At 40.4% G+C, this 19,002-nt stretch overlaps 1 protein-coding gene across 4 annotated transcripts in view; it reads left to right on the forward strand.

Annotated features, from left to right (window-relative positions):
• The window catches only part of dnmt3bb.1 (DNA (cytosine-5-)-methyltransferase 3 beta, duplicate b.1), a 42,724-nt gene extending 25,754 nt beyond the window's left edge, over window positions 1-16,970 (forward strand). For all 4 annotated transcript variants that reach the window (XM_026332413.1, XM_026332415.1, XM_026332414.1 and 1 more), the window contains 15 exons: window positions 672-779; window positions 2,936-3,077; window positions 3,217-3,339; window positions 3,516-3,560; window positions 3,706-3,785; window positions 5,612-5,724; window positions 5,830-6,013; window positions 6,335-6,419; window positions 6,560-6,705; window positions 8,684-8,774; window positions 12,206-12,354; window positions 12,753-12,838; window positions 13,306-13,375; window positions 13,707-13,825; window positions 14,022-16,970. In XM_026332413.1, coding sequence (XP_026188198.1) covers window positions 672-779; window positions 2,936-3,077; window positions 3,217-3,339; window positions 3,516-3,560; window positions 3,706-3,785; window positions 5,612-5,724; window positions 5,830-6,013; window positions 6,335-6,419; window positions 6,560-6,705; window positions 8,684-8,774; window positions 12,206-12,354; window positions 12,753-12,838; window positions 13,306-13,375; window positions 13,707-13,825; window positions 14,022-14,163 — 1,683 coding nt within the window. In that variant the 3' untranslated portion in view covers window positions 14,164-16,970. The remainder of the gene's footprint in view (window positions 1-671; window positions 780-2,935; window positions 3,078-3,216; window positions 3,340-3,515; window positions 3,561-3,705; window positions 3,786-5,611; window positions 5,725-5,829; window positions 6,014-6,334; window positions 6,420-6,559; window positions 6,706-8,683; window positions 8,775-12,205; window positions 12,355-12,752; window positions 12,839-13,305; window positions 13,376-13,706; window positions 13,826-14,021) is intronic.
• Window positions 16,971-19,002: the final 2,032 nt, after the last annotated feature.

Genomic DNA, 19,002 nt, shown 5'->3' on the forward strand with positions numbered 1-19,002 from the left:
AAGGAACAGACTGAGGGAGGGAGACGGGAATCAAAATTATAAATGGTACATCTGTAATATCCATGTTACATGCTTTTTTTTGACAAATTAAGAATTAGTGCAATTAACTAATTCTTACATTTGTGTTTGAAAACCTAGTGAAACTGAGTTGGGAAAGATGCATTAAAATGGATACAGCATTATTTACACACAGAGCAAGTGTTAGCTGTACAAAGCACAGGACTGCTACCTAGAAAAGACCTTAAATGCCACACCAGCTGAGAGGGAGAAGAGGAGGGAGAACTGGAGTAAAGCATTGTGTAAAAGGATGTTATGAACCTCAACCATTGTGGGGAATGTAAGATCTGTCCGCAGTAAACATGGATGAGCTAGTGATGCTGATGAAGGACCAGAGAGTTTATTGGGAATGCATTAATCTGTGGAAATATGGATGAATGAACTCATTTCATCAGACTCCACAGCTGTCATTGAATTTGACATTATTCACCTGTGTATTCACATTAGGCTCCAGATTGACACCATCTGTGCTGACATCTTACTTGCTCACCTTACTATTTATTCTCATTTCTTTGTTCATATGTTATGTTATTATTATAGTTTTCCAAGCTGTCTTGCTATTTGTAATATAATATAATATAATAATTTGTTCGATGCCATGTTTTTGTATCCAGGTTTCAGCAGACAAACTGGACTCCATCACTGCCTTCCCCAAGTTCTTCAGCCAGGCATCTTACACCAAGCTGGCCTCCTACCGCAGGGCTATCTTTCAGGCACTAGAGGTGATCTTCAGGCTGCATTATATTTGATAAAACTCAGCAGATGATCATTTGGCTACTGTCTGCTGTCTGATTGCAATGCAGTTGTAGTTATATTTTCTGTGTATAGGAGTCTGCAGCTGCAAGTTATGAAAGGGATTTTCATGTAATTTTACATACTTCTGTAGCACTTTTCACAATGTACATTGCTTTGAAAAGTTAACGTCTAACTCATTAGCAAAATGTCAGATCAAGCAGCTGTTCAAACATCAGATTTTGCCCAGGTGTCTTTCAAATGATCAGAGATCAGCAGAGGACAAAGGACAGGTGGCTGATTGTGTTTCATATCTGAGGTCTGCTGTAAAAGCACACCGAGAGGTTTCAATTCAGTTTCATTTTATTTGTATAGCACCAAATCACAATAAAATCATCTCAAGGCACTTTCCAAAAAAACAAAAAATCCCTTATGAGTAAGCACTTGGCGACAGTGGAGAGGAAAAACTCCCTTTAACAGAAGAACCAGGCAGATAAGACCACACTGGTTCAGTGGAAGTGCATTAAGACATATTTGTACCGTAGTATGTGCGTGTATACCAGTGGCCAAGTAGGCTAAAGCAAACACAGATGAGTGTCTGAAACAAATTCCTCATCTCTATCTACTGTAACTCATCCCGTTAATAAAACAAGAGAAAAGCATGAACATGTCTCAGGCAGTATGGTGGGAGAAAATGGGGAAGAAAGAATTAGAAAAAAATGTTGCACATTCAGGTATAGGGTAGACAGACAATATGGAAGAGGTAGAGACTAATAAGTTTGTTTGCACTTATATGCAACATTTTCACCTCTCACTCTTTTCCATCTTTCATTTTTGTGTGCATTTGTTTTCAGTGGTTTAAGACACTGGCATTTGTTCATGAGTTTACCTTTTTGTCAGCATGTATGGCAGTTTGTGGCCGTCACGTAGATGACATGTAGACATGGAGCTGGTGGAGAGTTTGGTTCTTTGTGTTTTATGTGTAGACATGATACAGGATACCATCACTTCTTTGTAGGCTACTATGCTTTGTCTGCCTCATTCACCCCTTGTTCTCTGCCTGTCAGTCTTCCATCCTCCTCTTTAAAGGATTAAAAATAGAAAGTTACAATGGATGAGGACAGTGGTGGACTGGCAATCCAGTATATCAGGCATTTTCCTGGTAGGCTGATGCACTTTGGGGCTGATATAACTTATCATTTTTAATTTAAAAAAGCATGAACAACAGCCCATTGGTTTATTTTCTATACTGGTAGTCAGTCAAGAGTGAGTGTGTACACTGGTCCACTTACACTGGTAGATTTATCCTCAGCATTTATTACCTTGAGTGGTATCTGACCAATTGTGTAGACTAGCTACAGGTCCTTCCAAACTCTGAAAAACTCCATATTTATATTTTTTAGTTTAGTTTTATGGTTTTTGTTTGTAACAGAACCTGTTAGGGTCATAGAGCTTTACCAGGGATCACAGGATTCAAAAATTACACTAAGTGGTTTAGGCCACTATAATTAAAGGTCATCTTTCAAACACCATTTGTTACCACCTCACTCACCTTTGTCACCTTTAGAATGTGACATTTATTTATTTATAGAATGTTCGTGAATCTTTTGGTTTCTTTGTTTTCTGTCTGACAATTAAAACAAGAAGATCTTTTATTGTCTCTGGCAGCATTAGAGGCAATTGACGATAACAAGTGATTAGATCTGTGATTTTTGTCATTTGTAATATTGGGTTATATAAAACTGGATTTCACTTGATATTGTGTCAGCATCGGTGTTGGGTTTTTGTTAGGTATTCAACTTGTTGGTCAAGCTCAAAGTGCATATTAGCTCTTTGAGTGTCTCGTGAGTCACCAGCAGTGACCTGTACTTTCTTTGTCCAAAAACTGTTTATCCATACATTGTTTCTTGTTTTGGCCGCATTTTTATCTTTTTAAATAAAAAATATTAATATAATATATTAATATATAATAATATAAATATTATTTATATCTATATCACATATTTCTAGAGCTGTGTATCATCATAATTTGTTTCACCAAAAATTGCCTCCCTGTCACTTTGCAGTGTACTTCAGTTTTGTGCCACCTTCAGCTTTTTATTTCACATTGTGTAAAATCACTTCATCTTCTCTCTGTTTCTGACAGATGGCCAGTCTCCGGGCAGAGAAGACTTTTCCTCAGTCTGAGTCAGACAATCCAGAGGACCAGGTGAAGCCTATGCTGGACTGGGCCAATGGTGGCTTCCTGCCCAAAGGAGAGGAAGGACTTAAACCTATGCACAGTGCTGGTAAGCAACAGAACCGGAGACTGTCATTGCATTTGCATTGCATTGTTCATTGCAAAAAACCTGCATATTCCTGCTACATGGCCATTTGTCTAGGAATTACTGTAAAGATAAAAACTGATTTGTTTTTGTCCCCCTGCAGACAGTAACCCTTTGGACCACCAGGTTTTCGATGTTTCCTTGCCAGATTATTTCCCCAGTGCAAAGCGGCCCAAGGTCAATATCTGTAAGAACAAGGCTGCCCCTGAGGAGTCCTGCAGCAGAGGTAGATGTCAAAAGTCTAACTCAATAAACATTTATTAACATACTGGATATGTATTTTGGCATCTGATTTTTTCTGTTTGTTTGCTATATTTTTTGTGAATATAACAACATATTTTTCCTTCAGCCGCAAAGTTTAATTATAAATTGGTGCTATATAACATCCTCTTTTTGTCTCAGAACAAATGGTTAATGAAGTTCTGAAGAATAAAAGAAGTGTGGAAGGTAAACTCACACTTTCCATTGTGTGTTTCTGTGTGTTTCTAAATTATTTGTGAATTAATTTGTGAAGGATTAACTGTTATTTCATATTGACGTTCTTGGCTGATTATTGATTGGTATGATTGTGTGTGTGTGTGTGTATTGACAGAGTTCTGTCTCTCTTGTGGAAAGACGAGACCAGCGACCTTCCACCCATTGTTTGAAGGAGGCTTGTGCCAAACATGCAAGGTAGAGCAACAAAAATGCCTTTTAATAGTCATTAGCTTGTCTCAGCATCAGAGGCATGAAACGTTTTCTAAACCTATAATAACAATATTAGTTTGTAACCTATTATTAGTTTGTGTCGGTTTCCAATGGCTCATAATGATGCCTGTAAAATGAAATAGTCAATAGCTGATATTTAGTATTTTCAAACCAAATGTTTACATATCAAAAACAAACCAGTACAATTTCAATACTTAAAATTTCATAGTCAACTAAAATGGGTTCTACCTGAGGACCTGAGAGGCTGTTGCAGTTCTTTCCTTTTGGTCCGTACCTACAGACCACAAGAGAGGACCAATCAGTACCATCTTACAAAAGATGGTGGATCAAGGATTCAGACCTGGTTGATGCTAAACGCTCAGTATATTCCAGAGCATTTAGCATCAACCCAGTCAAAACTGTCCAACACTACATCACACCTTATACAGCAGTGGTTCCCAAAGTGGGGGGCTGGACCCCTATAGGGGGTTGTGGAGCTATTGCAAGGGGGGCACGAGGCAGACTTGAGCACAACTAACAAAGCAAAGACAAGAAAATATGACAAGGCATACATCGCCCTTTGCTTTACCAGCACAATGAGGGGTAATGAAGAGAGGCCTTAGTTTGCTGTGTGCCTAAAAACATTGACGTTAGCATGTGACAGTTTAAAGTGAACAAGTTAAGACGCCATGTGGAGTTAGGAAGCAGAAGATGTGTATGGTCACTGTGGTGGGCTCCAAAACATTCTTAAAAATCTTAGAAATCTGGGAACCACTCTTATATCATTTCTTGAAGTTTCCTGTTGACTAACACTCAGCTTTACTTCCTGGTTTGGTTCCTGTGATTGCTGTCACCTGTGGGTAATTACCTGGAGTGTCTTACCTGGAATTTCTTCAGTTAGAGTCTTTTGTCATTCTTCTGTTTCTGGGTAGCCATTCTCCCTCGTATTTGTGTGTTTTAGTAACTAACTTGCTGTTTGCCCAGACAACGCCAGCCTTTCAGGTTCTTCTGTGCTGTCTGCATTTGGGTCCACATCGGATCATAATTTAAAACTGTGACAAAATAGCACTGTGGTATTGCTCATATTAGTATTTATAAGAAATTGCAAAATAAAGCTGCCTGGATGTCTGTATGGCTGCATTGTAAATCGTGTTTTTTCTAGTAAAAATCTTTCGGTAGACGCAATTGTGTTTTGTGTCGTCAACATTCTGCCGTTGGACAATGTCACAATTCTTCATGGCATGCTCCTCTTACGAGAAGTTTTTGCAACCTTTACTGAAGCAGGTGCATCCAAGGCTGTAGCCAACCTGTTATTAACTCTATCTACAAGACTGTCTCTGGACGAGAGTGTAGCTGTGGCTCTATTACCACTGATATGTGGTATATATACAGGTCAACATCAGATGAGATGCCTATAGTGATATGACATGGTCTGAAGAGTTATGAGTTGGCCCATGTTGGTTAAACTCCATACAAATCAATATATTTAAAAAGTCATTTGTTGTTACATGAAAGAAAATTATAGTTTGAATGACAATCCACACACAATAACTACATTTGCAGTAAAAATTTCATTGACAGGAAATTGGGCAGCTTCCACATTCTTCATCATGTTGTAAGCATGATGGAGACATCATGTTTTTTGTTTTTTTTTAAAGTGTGAGTTAAGACCTTGAGACCTAAGACCTTAAGACCTTGATGGTATTTCAAAGCAGTGTGATGTTACATCTCAGCCACAGCACTGTATGGGATGTACATGGTGTTTTTGTTTTGCTAAAGGATTTCACTAAAGGCAGATGCTGTGTCTTTAGGATGTCTATCTGGAGATGTCCTACATGTATGATGACGATGGTTACCAGTCTTATTGCACTGTTTGCTGTGGAGGTCGAGAGGTTCTGCTCTGTGGGAATGCTAATTGCTGCAGGTCAGACACTCACACACATGAACAGAAACAGTAGATACAATATATTAACAAGTCTGCTGATGTGTACATGTGTTGTACTCTTTCCTTTCTTTCCTCCTTCTGCAGGTGTTTCTGTGTGGACTGTCTGGACATCCTGGTCAATCCCGGCGCATCTAACAGCGCTCGATATCTGGACCCATGGCGATGCTACATGTGCCAGCCTATTCTGCAGTATGGCATCCTCAAACGTCGGCATGACTGGAGTCTCAAGCTGCAGGAGTTCTTTGCCAACGACAACGGACAGGAGTTTGTGAGTCACTTTGTGAGGTGTTTTTATGAGATGTTTTATATGAGATGTTTTATACAAGATAAAGGCAAATGTGTGATGGCATTTGTGAGTAAACCGAGATGTTAGAAACAGAAATAGTATCATTTTTTGACTCCTTAGATTTTGACAGCTACTTAGCACGAATATTGATTTTAAACTTTTCTCTGATTAATGACAACTTAAAGTTTTTTTTTTTCTTCACTAAAGGACAAAAGCATCCTTTTTGTTTTATCATTTCCTGTTAGACAGGATGTCTAAATATGATTTGTCATAATTCCTCTGCAATGTATTTTTATATTCCAGGAGAAACCAAAGATTTATCCAGCAGTTCCTGCAGAGCAGAGACGGCCAATCAGAGTCCTCTCCTTGTTTGATGGCATTGCCACTGGTGAGGATGAGTGTGTGTGTGTGTGTGTGTGTGTGTGTGTGTACGAGAAAATGACAGACTGAATGAATGCAGTTGTCTGATATCTTGACAACCATCTCTTGTTTCAGTCCTTTAAAATGCATTTGTGTATCTGTTCCCAGGCTACCTGGTTCTAAGAGACCTGGGTTTTAAGGTGGACCAGTACGTGGCATCAGAAGTCTGTGAGGATTCCATCTCAGTGGGTGTTGTCCGACATGAAGGAAAGATCCAGTACGTCCACGATGTCAGGAACATCACCAAGAAAAATGTAAGAAAAAATTGAAATGTTTCTATTTTCTTAAATTTCAGTCAACAATGGTGTCCTATTGCATGCCTAAAACACTATATTTTACAAGATATTTGACTAAATGAAACAACATAGTATTAATGTTACAAGTTAGTCCAAGTGGGAACTGAGGCAAGGTGAGAGTGAGAGAGATGAAAATTTTTGAGAAAACAGTGTTTATGCATGGTTAGTGAAAAACTACAATTTTTAAGTCACTGAAATAAGACCATAAAACACACACAGAACATTGGTTCACAAGACTTTTGAGAAAAGCATCTTGTAGTGTAAACTGTTTGCTTCAAAATGATGTGAAAGTCATCTCGCCAACCCCTGGGGGTTAAACCAAAAATAGACTTAAATTACAGAATCTCTTTAAACTTAGGGACACACAGGTAGCACATCACACATCAGGATCGTACCATGTCAAGCAAAAACAAAACACGATACAAGGGGAAAAGGCTGAATTCCCGTCAAAAGCACATTTTAAAGCCAACAGTGAGATTCAGGCCAAACAATTACACAGGTGCACATATCGAAGATTTTTACCCTATAACACAACATTATACAAATGAGTTGCTAACATCAATGAACAGTGGACAGAAATAATCTTAACAGCAGCTTAACTCAGTGACATGGTTTGCGTGTGTGTGTGTGACAAGGATGAGTGGTGCTCAGTAGGTTGCATTTTTGCAATCTCACTATTAGATGCCACTAAAAGGGGACAAAAGAGGCCAAAGGGTGGAGCAAATGTTTAGATGGTGGGTTAAATTAGTTGTCTGCTGGATACTGCTGGTTAAATGAATGGATTAATTGATCATAAGGGATTTGTAAAGTGGCTTGAGATGATTTTGTGATTTGGTGCTATTTAAATTAATTGAATTTAATTGAATTGAAATTGGATGATCAGAGTGAAATTTTCCTTGAAAGTCTCTATTGTATATTGAACTTCTTAAATCTGAATTATTGCTTTTACTCTTAGCTTTCTATAATGATGGTTATAAAACTTGGATTTCTTTCGGTGTTTTGCAGACAAAACAAGCAATTTTAAGTCTCAGTTTTGGTTTTGCAAAGCTATGATGACACTGTTGCAACAAGAATTATTTAGTTAGGTAAATAATTTACAGATTTTTCTATAATGAAATGAAATTATTGCTTGTAACCAGGGCTGCTCGATTATGGAAAAAAATCAGAATCATGATTATTTTGGCCATTATTGAAATCACGATTATATTACACGATTGACTTTGGAAATATGTTGAACAAACATTTATTGAACAAAATAATGATTTCTCCTTAAAACAAATAATATAAAACATATTCAAACGTATAAATAGCCGGCACAGCTATCAAATCAAATTTGCAGAAAATTTGCAATCAAATTTGCAATAAAATCTTACACATTTCAGTCTGCTTCTTCAAAAACAAAATGTTCCCAAACAACAGAATCGCTTCTACCTCTTTTGTTCACCGAAGACTTCTGTGGCTGTTTTCTTTCCGCCATCTTCACTCACGCTAATTTTTAAATGCCACCAGGTTCCACATACGCGACTTGTTTCGCCGGCTGTATAGGCTGAGAGAGTTAAGGCAAAAAGTGCATGCACATCATTAAGAACGCAGGCCAAAATAACCTGAAAAACGGAACAATCATTTTTTCTAGATTACACAGTTTCTGTGATTGTTGAGACCCAAAATCAAAATCAAAATTTGATTAATTGCACAGCCCTACTTGTAACTGAACCTTACTGTTAACCTTCAAATCATCTTAACTCAACTGGGAATCTACCTTCTCTGTTGTTTTTATATCTTATACTCTCTACATTATTAATTTTGTCATTAAATCTGATGTCAGATGTCTGGTGTCAGAAATCACATAAAACGGAATGAATTTACCGTTCCCAATATGGTTGTTTTCATACAGTAGCTGCAAATTAATACCAGATGGTCCTGTTGTCTCTGTCAGATTCAGGAATGGGGCCCATTTGATCTGGTGATTGGAGGAAGCCCCTGCAATGACCTCTCCATTGTCAACCCTGCAAGAAAAGGCCTCTATGGTAAATATCGGCCAGTGGAAATGAATTGTGTTATTTTTTATTCTGTCATCATTCAAATGGTGAAATTAAAGATGTTTTATTTGGCTTATTTCAATGATGTTTTAGTAAATTACTAAAACAGGCTACGTGGTTCTAGGGGACCTTGGTTTTAATGTTGGCTTCATTTGATAGCACTAATTTAACCTTGTGGTGGTTTGGTGGTTAAACCCTACTTGGGTGTGATGGTTTAATCTTTCATTAATGTCTCTTCGAAACTGTAATCATCCATCCATCCATCCATCCATCCATCCATCTTCTTCCGGGGCCGGGCCGCGGGGGCAGTAGCCTAAGCAGGGATACCCAGACTTCCTTTTCCCTGGACACTTCCTCCAGCTCTTCCGGGGGGACACCGTGGCGTTCCCAGGCCAGCCGGGAGACATAGTCCCTCCAGCATGTCCTGGGTCTTCCCCGGGGCCTCCTCCCAGTGGGACATGCCCAGAACACCTCCCCAGGGAGGCGCCCAGGAGGCATCCGCAACAAATGCCTGAGCCACCTCAGCTGACTCCTCTCGATGTGGAGGAGCAGCGGCTCTATTCCGAGCTCCTACCGGGTGACCGAGCTCCTCACCCTATCTCTAAGGGTGCGCCCGGCCAATCCGTCTCTCAATCTCACGTTCCATCCTTCCCTCACTTGTGAACAAGACCCCAAGATACTCCACCTGAGGCAGGATCTCTCCCCTGGCGTGGAGATGGCAAGCCACCTTTTTCCGGTTGAGTACCATGGCATCGGACTTGGAGGTGCTGATTCTCATTCTAGCCGCTTCACACTCGGTTGCAAACCGAGGTCCTGGCTCGATGGGGCCAACAGGATAACATCATCTGCACAAAGCAGAGATGAAATCCTGTGGTCCATGAACTGGACTCCCTCCGGCCCCTGGCTGCGCCTAGAAATTCTGTCCATAAAAATAATGAACAGTGACAAAGGGCAGCCCTGCCAGAGTCCAACGTGCACTGGGAACAGGTCTGACTTACTGCTGGCAATGCGAACCTGCTCCTGCTCCGTTTGTACAGAGACCGGATAGCCCTTAGCAAATGGCCCCGGACCCCATACTCCTGGAGCACCTCCCACAGGATGTCGTGAGGGACCCGGTCGAATGCCTTCTCCAAGTCCACAAAGCACATGTGAGCTGGTCGGGCAAACTCCCATGAGCCCTCGAGCACCCTCGAGAGGGTATAGAGGTGGTCCAGTGTTCCATGACTGGGATGGAAACCGCATTGTTCCTCCTGGATCCAAGGTTCAACCCCCGGCTGGATCCTCCTCTCCAGCACCCTGGCATAGACCTTCCCAGGGGGCTGAGGAGTGTGATCCCTCTGTAGTTGGAACATATCCTCCAGTTCCTTTTCTTGAAAAGAGGGACCACCACCCCGGTCTGCCAATCCAGGGGTACTGTCCCCGAACACCATGCAATGTTGCACAGGCGTGTCAGCCATGACAACCCAACAACATCCAGAGACTTGAGGTACTCGGGGCGGATCTCATCCACCCCTGGTGCTTTGCCACCGGGGACCTGCCGAACTACCTCAGTGACCTCGGCTTGAGTGATGGATGGATCAACCTCTGAATCCCCATCAGCCATCCCCTGCCTCCTTTATGGAAGACGTGTTGGCGGGTTTAAGGAGATCCTCGAAGTATTCCTTCCACTGTCCGACAATATCCCCAGTCGAGGTCAGCAGCTCCCCACCTCCACTGTAAACAGTGTTGGCAGAGCGCTGCTTCCCCCGCATGAGGCGCTGAACGGTTTGCCAGAATCAGGGCTGACTGGTAGTCCTTCTCCATGGCCTCACCGAACTACTCCCATACCCGAGTTTTTGCCGCAGTCACTGCCTGGGCTGCAGCATGCTTGGCCCAGCAGTACCCATCAGCTGCCTCGGGAGTCCCAAAAGCCAACCAAACTCGGTAGGACTCCTTCTTCAGCTTGATGGCATCCCTTACATCTGGTATCCACCACCGGGTTCGGGGATTGCCGACCCCTCTGACAGAGGATTCAAACGTTCCAAACGGACCCTCACCATACGTTTGGGCCTGCCAAGTCTGTCCCGCTTCCTCCTCCACCAGTGGATCCAACTCACCACCAGGTGGTGATCAGTTGACGGCTATGCCCGTCTCTTCACCCGAGTGTCCAAGACATACGGCCGAAGGTTGGATGACACGACTACAAAGTCACTCATCGAACTTCGGCCTAGGGTGTCCTGGTGCCATGTGCACTGATGGACACCTTATGCTTGAACATGGTGTTCGTAATGGACAAACTGTGACTAGCACAGAAGTCCAACAACAGAACACCACTCGGGTTCAGATCGGGGAGGCCGTTCCTCCCAGTCACACCCCTCCAGGTTTCACTGTCGCTGCCCACGTGAGCATTGAAGTCCCCCAACAGAATAATGGAGTCCCCAGTAGAAGCACCTTTCAGCACCCCCCCAAGAGACTCCAAAAAGGCCGGGTACTCTACACTGGTGTTCAGCCCATAGGCCGAGACAACAGTGAGAGACCTGTTCCTGACCCAAAGGTGCAGGGAAAGGGAAACGACCCTTTCATTCCGCGGGGAAAACTGAGCTGAGCTGGGGAGCTATGAGCAAGCCCACACCAGCTCGCCGCCTCTCACCGCGAGCAACTCCAGAGTAGAAGAGAGTCCAGCCCCTCTCAAGGAGTTGGATTCCAGAGCCCAGGCTGTGCATGGAGGCGAGCCCAACTATCTCTAGTCAGTATCGCTTGACCTCCCGCACAAGCTCAGGCTCCTTCCCCTCCAGTGAGGTGACATTCCATGTCCCTAGAGCCAGTTTCAGCGTCCAGGGATTGGGTCGTCGAGGTCCCCGCCCTCGACCACTGCTCGATCCACAGAGCACCGGCCCCTTATGGGTCCTCGTGTGGGTGGTGGGTCCACAGAAGGGTGGCCCCACGTCACTCTTTCGAGCTTTGCCCCATGGGGGAAGAGCCAGCCACTAGGCGCTCGCCAACAGGCCCCAACCCCAGGCCTGGCTCCAGGGTCAGGCCATACCGGACAACGTCACGGCCCTTGTTGCTTTCTTCATATGGGGTCTGTGAACCGCTCTTGGTCTGGTCCGTCACCTAGGACCTGTTTTTCTTGGGAGACCCTGCCAGGGGCATATAGCCCGGGACAACATAGCTCCTAGGATCATTCGGCACTCCTATTACTCATTATTATCAATTTAGGTAGATACTTTTAGTGGGCATGTCAAGCTAAAATGCAATTCAATATGGGAAGTTATTTCAAGCTCTATCTATATATCTATATATAAACTATATCTGGATTGATCACTGTCACGTGGTCATATTCTTAAACCCCATTAGAGATATTTGTACTGAAGCACTGGCACAGGTTGGTGGTGTTTTCATGGACATATGTTTTTTTTTTGTTTGTTTTTTTGCTTTAGAAGGAACAGGAAGGTTGTTCTTTGAGTTTTATCGCCTACTGAGTGAGGCAAAGCCCAAAGAGGGAGAGGACCGGCCATTTTTCTGGATGTTTGAGAATGTGGTCGCCATGGGCGTTAACGACAAAAGGGACATCTCACGATTCCTGGAGGTCAGTTACCTGGTGTTTAGAGCATAAACAGCTATATCAAAACTAGGACCAGAGCCTTCCATGAATAAAAAGTTAATCTTTCTATTTTTCATGTATACGAAATCATGTAGTCAACTTGCAGCCTAATTTTAGACCCATCGCCTTCAAGCATTTATACTATTTGACAATTGAAATTAAATTTAAATTAAAAATTGTGAAAGAGTGGGTAGTGCAATTTCCCCATTGTGGTACTAATAAGGGTAAATAACTTAACTTAACTTGATCAGCTGGTGGGGCTTTGGTTTCCTGCGAGAATGATAGGAACAAAAGACAGGAAAGTGCCTGAAAATCAAGTGCCTTGTATTTATGGGTGCCATGAGTTTATGACTAATCACTTGGGTGTCTTTGTTTTTCTGTAGTGTAACCCTGTGATGATTGATGCTATTGAGGTCTCTGCTGCTCACCGTGCCCGATATTTCTGGGGAAACCTGCCAGGCATGAACAGGTAAACACAACAATTCAGAAACATATTTGGGTATTAAGCCTCATGTACTGTTGGGGATGTTTCATTTTTTTCACGTGTCATTTTTCACTTAATTTGGCCATAACTGTCACTGTATTTCAGCAAATAGAATAATTTTTGGTGACAAACCTTAATTTGACATAAAATTTGGAAATATGATTTAGAAATTTTCTATAGGTCAGTAATACACTGTGGGCAAATTCATTGCCCTTTCATTATGTTTGGAATGAAAACATCCACTAAAATAAAATGCAGTAAAAATATATCAGATAAATATTTTTTCAACTTTTTTTTGCATAAATCTGTTAATCAACTTCAGTTCTGATCAAAACTTCTAAATGTTAAAAAAATTCAGGATTTTAACTTTTTAAATGCCAATTTCATAAGTACATATTTCACCAGATACAAACAGGCTATAGGAGTAAATGTCTTTATGTTGTCTGTTTCAGGCCTCTGTGTGCCTCTGGTATGGACAAGCTGGAGCTACAGGACTGTCTGGAGCACGGCAGAGTTGCAAAGGTTAGATTGCTACAGAATACAGAATAATTCAGTGTCGAATTGCTGTTCTTTTCTGTCCTCTATCTACTCACCCCAACTAGTCAGGGCAGATGGCCACCCAAACTGAGCCTGATTCTGCTGGAGGTTTCTTCTGTTAAAGAGAGCTTCTTCTCTCCACTGTTGCTTGCTCATAAGGGACTTGTTGGGTTTTTATATAAAGTGCCAAATAAAATGGAATTCAATGGAAATCATGAAAAATCCCACACACACACACTTACACACTTTGAAGTTAATTGCAAAATGGCTTCCTGGTTGTATTTATTTGACAGCGTATTGTTTGTTTGTCTCATAGTTTGGGAAGGTGCGTACCATCACTACTCGCTCAAACTCAATCAAACAGGGGAAAGACCAGCATTTCCCTGTCTTGATGAATGGGAAGGAGGACATACTGTGGTGCACTGAGCTGGAAAGGTTAGCAGGAAACACACACACACACACGCATGTATTATGAGAAAAAGACGCTTCATATTCATTACTGACAAAGAGCAAAGGGTCATTCAGCTTTTCTAGATCAAATCTTGATCAAATCTCACTGAAACAAGTGATATTTACATCAAAATCTTTAGTATTCATACTGCTTTAACATTGTTTTTTTTTCAACCTGTAGGATCTTCGGTTTCCCTGTCCACTACACAGATGTGTCCAACATGGGACGCGGAGCCAGACAGAAACTCCTGGGCCGCTCCTGGAGTGTCCCTGTCATTAGGCATCTGTTTGCACCACTGAAAGACTACTTCGCATGTGAATAGAAACCACCCATGACCAACAAACAGATGCAACATATTATCCATTCCCTCAGCCATTTTGGCAGGCAAAAGACTAATTTCACTATAAACACTGGTGTTGTTGGGAAATAGTGAAAGTTGTTGGGTCCAGACATTTCTGGATTTTGGTGACAATGCACTGCAGCCTTAAACACAATTAAGGCACACTAAAGCAAAGATATACAAATATAGCATAGGTGAGCATCTCAGCTGTGGTTTATCACTGCAAATAGTGTCTGAAATAGAAGGATCGTCAAGTAAGGCATCTGATTTGTGGATGGGCAGCTAGTCTATATCACTGATTATATCCTCTGTAGTGGAGGCCAGTAGGGTGCTTCGCCTCTATGGAGGTTCTGCTGAATTAAAAGGGAAAGAGGATGACACTCACTTCTTTTTTTGTCCATGAACAACAGGACTGTACAATGGTTTAATAGGATTTGGCCTTAGAAGGCATTGTTTTTAAGTTGACAACACTTAACAGTTGTAGAAAACAACACACCATAAATGGTATAACTTTTTATGTGCCTCTGGATCAAACTGTTAGTGCAGTATAAGTTAGTGCAGAACATTTCAGAGGTCACTCATCTCTGCATTTTGGTGCTGACTAAAAGAATTGACAGGCAGGTTGCTGATACAGGAAAACACTTTTAAGCTCACTTGAACCAAATTTGTGACGGACAGTTGGAGTCCTACTCCCCTTTCTTGGGCTACCTTTATTTCATTAGCCTCAGGGTAGTAGTGTGATGCTTGTATTAAAATGCCAAGAAATGATACTGTGGCTTTCTGTCCAAATTCTAAGAAAAAAAAATCTCCAGTTGAACAGGATACTAATAGTTGAGCATCTCTTAGTCTCATATTTGAGACCTATTAAACAAATGCTTGGCTGAAAAATACACTGAGCACTGGAAGATAGTGGACCTAACCTGGAAACAAGGCAATATTTAATTTGTTTTGGTTTGTTTTTTATCAAGAGGTTTTTTGGTGCTGTAAAAAAAATTTTTTTTGCTTTGTTTCTGTTTCTTCTGCTTTGAGATACGTTCATATGAGTAAAGTAGTTTCGTTAAAAAAGAGATAAAAAAATTAAAAATTTGAAGATTATATAAGCATCTTTTTGGATAGTGTGAAACTTTGCATTACACAGTTATAATGTCACAGCAACGTCTTCCTGATAGCAACATACAAATACTTGAAACAAGTCAATGCAAAAACAGAGATGCAGAGATTGGGTTTCTGTGTTTTGCCAACTATTCCAGACTGCTGAGAAATTAGAGTGATGACATTTATCCTACTGTAGATGTTTTAACTGTTATCTTAAAGATAAATTCTTGTAGTTTACTGCAATAGGAGGATGCCAGTCTACACATGTGGACTAAAAAAAAGTTCTTTTGAATGCAAGAGGTGTCACTACTGGAATATATGATTTGACACACGTTTCAATATAGAAAAAACAGTGGAGAACACTAGTGTGGTGAAATATATTTTCAAACTAGCACTGACTACTTTTTGTTTGATGTTGTTTCCAACCAGACCAGACCAGGACTGCAATAAAAATCATCTCAGTGGCGCTGTTTGATAGTAATAGTGAATCATCTAAAATGACACAAAAGCGTAGCACGTGGCCTACAATAAAACAACTGCTTCTCTTTGAGATTTCAAACAGCATGTTTTTACAATAATGTATATTTCTTTAATGGTCCTAAAATATTTTCTGTTCCATTTCAGAATTGTTAACGAAGTGGATAGTTTGTTTTTTTGCCTGAAATTACATGTCATACTGCATGCCTGAGGATTTGAATGTTTACCACACAAAGCTTACTTGGACATTGTTACATGATACCAATTCTTTTGCCATGACCAGTGCACCAAGCTCATAAAAAACTTAGCATAGTTTTTTGAAATATCTTTTACTGTTTTGATAACTGGAAGATTTTTAATTCTGTTGGCTGTCACCAAATCAAACTAAATGGGCATTACCTCAGACTGTGTATCATTCACTCATTCTGCTATCAGTGAACATATATACTGTGGCTTTCTCGACCCATATGCCCTGTATATACAGCTTGTATTATATCACTGGAATTGTTTTTACATAACGTTTTGTGTACTGTATTGATAGAACGGTTTACAACTGTTTTAACTCACCTTGAATATTTTTTTTAACACAAAGTGCAGAAAACTTCATAAAGAGCTTTTTTTCTCTTTAAATGTCAAGTGCATTAAAGAAATGCAAGACTTTTCTATGGTGCTCCAAAGGTATCAATATCACCAGGGAACTTTTTAAAAAAGTATTTTTAAAAAATTGAAAATTGTTTACATACTTCATTAAAACTGCTGAACCCAATGAATATTTTGTTTGAAAACAGTAAAAAATTATTTTGCTTATCTTTTTATATATGCTCTTTTAAGCCTTTTTGTATTGAGAACACAGTATATATTAACATGATACAAAGCTTGCTTAAAATTTGCAATATTATAGCATAATATAGAGCATATTAATCAATAGTTTTTTGATATCTTCTCTTATTTAGATGGAAACCATTTTGAGTGTATTTGTAGGCTAAAGTGTGAGTGATATCTGACAGAGGTCATACTTTTTACTTTTCTTATGATCATTTTCAGTAATTTGTTTCTTTTTTTATCTAAAATGCAAACATTTAAAAAAAGATTCTGTGCTATTTTTATACTTTGGACTGTTAGTTCAAAAACATGGGTGTATTTTTATGTTTGTGTACTTATACTATAGCAACCTATGTATAATCTTTACCTAATAAAACACAGCTTTGCTGCTAAAAGAGTCATTCTATGAAACACGTGCCATTTTTTATGAGATGTATCAGCACAAAAATAGGAACAAAGCATGTTTCCAAAGCTTGAAGATATTTATTTATGTGTTAGTAACATGATTTATAAAAAAGTCAATTTTTTAAAGAGCAACACATTATGTTTTTATCACTTTTTCATTTCACTAGCTTTGATCAACGTGACATTTGCATCCATATCACCAAATAAAATAAAATAAAAAAGATAGGCCTGTTTTTACACCAACGCAAAGACAATGACTTTCAAATTGAATACATGTAGGTGAATGCCAGAACCTAGACCACATGGCCTGGAGCCATGTTGAGATAAAATTTACTGTCCCATTACATGTTTTAAAGTAACAGAATGGTTCTACTTCCCTTTTGAGTGTGATAGCTTGTTAAACTGGGGCCTATATCTATAAATAAGTTAATATGTCTACTGAGTTAGAAAACACAAGGATGTGTTTTACAAAATTAATGTTTCCTATGTAGACTCAATACTTTATTTTCTGTTAACCCTGTTTGGTTTGCCCACTCTATCTCTTTCACTCACTCCATCCGTTATCTATACCAGCTTATTCCTATTTAGGGTCACAGGGATCTGCTGGAACCTCTCAGCTCTCTTCAGGTGAAAGGCAGGGGTACACTCTGGACAGGTCACCAGTCCATCACAGGCCCACATAGAGACAGACAACCACACACACTCCTATGGACAATTTAGCATCACTAATCAACGTTACATACATATTTTTGGACTGTGGTAGGAAACTGGAGTACCTGGGGAAAACCCACACAAGCACAGGGAGAATATGCAAACTCCACACAGAGGTAACAGTGCTAAACCACCTCACTTACTCCATCTGAAGAATAATATTGCATTTCATAATATATGCAAGCAGATCTCCCTTATGGCTCCATTAAGTGTTGCTCAACAACAAAAGCGATACAGTGCACGTCGGAATCTCGATCTGAGAGAAGGCAAAAATACCTAGAGAGTGAGTGCCAAAGAGGGTGACAGGATGTAGATCAAGACAGTGGAGGATTAGGGATCCAAGTGTAAGTAAATTACTAGAAAAGGAAAAAAGATGCACTAACAAATACAGGAAAAGATAATAAGCACTTAAGTCAGAATGAATCTCCTATTCCAAAGTAATTAAATTAACAAATCTGAAAAAACTACCATGAAACCTTAATTAAAGAGATGAGAAAGAAGTACTGTAAAGCAATAAAAGAACAAGAAGAAACAACTAATCACAAAGGAAACAGTGGGGGATATAGTGAAGTATTTGCTGAAAACAGTTTTGCACCTTTAGAAGCGTCGCAGTGTTTGCAATCTCTGTATCACCAAAAGACATCCCACAAACAGGCTCACTACTACTTTAAAGTTCAAAGTCAAAATGTTCTTTGCCTCAAATGATGTCAGTCGGATAATAACAGGACAAAATAATTACCAGGGACAAGGTTAAAGTTAAGCAGAAAAGCTTTCTTTGACAATATAAAATCTTCACAAGAAATGTCGTACTAAACGATAATTTTTAGGCCATTTTGTGCTGTACATCACACTCTCTGCTGCAACACCTGTCTGTGCAAGATCCAGCCTGTATTGTATGGAATGGTGGAGATTTAATTTGAAAGGGGTGTGTGATAAATTATGACAATGACCTTTTCTCAGGGATTATCCTGAGTACAGACTGAACACATGCCCTATGCTGTGTAACGTAAAAAGGATTTTAACAGGGCCCGAGATTGCAGACAACAAAAAGATTTTAGAGAAAAACGAAACTCTCCTCGGATGCACAGGTGCACAGGAGACACAGGGACCAGGAACAAAGAGACAGGCTACAGAGATAACAAAGCAGGAATCGAGGAACAGGTTGGCTCACAGAAACACAGTTGGACAATCCGGCAGGGAACAAAGGAACAACGCAGGGGGATAGACAAAGGGAGCAGGGCAGAGACAGGTGCAACTAATAATACAAATCAATCTAAAGCTACCTGGGCTAAACCAGGCAACACGGGACAT

Source organism: Mastacembelus armatus, chromosome 7, assembly GCF_900324485.2.
Source record: "Mastacembelus armatus chromosome 7, fMasArm1.2, whole genome shotgun sequence".
Classification (NCBI taxonomy): Eukaryota; Metazoa; Chordata; class Actinopteri; order Synbranchiformes; family Mastacembelidae; genus Mastacembelus; species Mastacembelus armatus.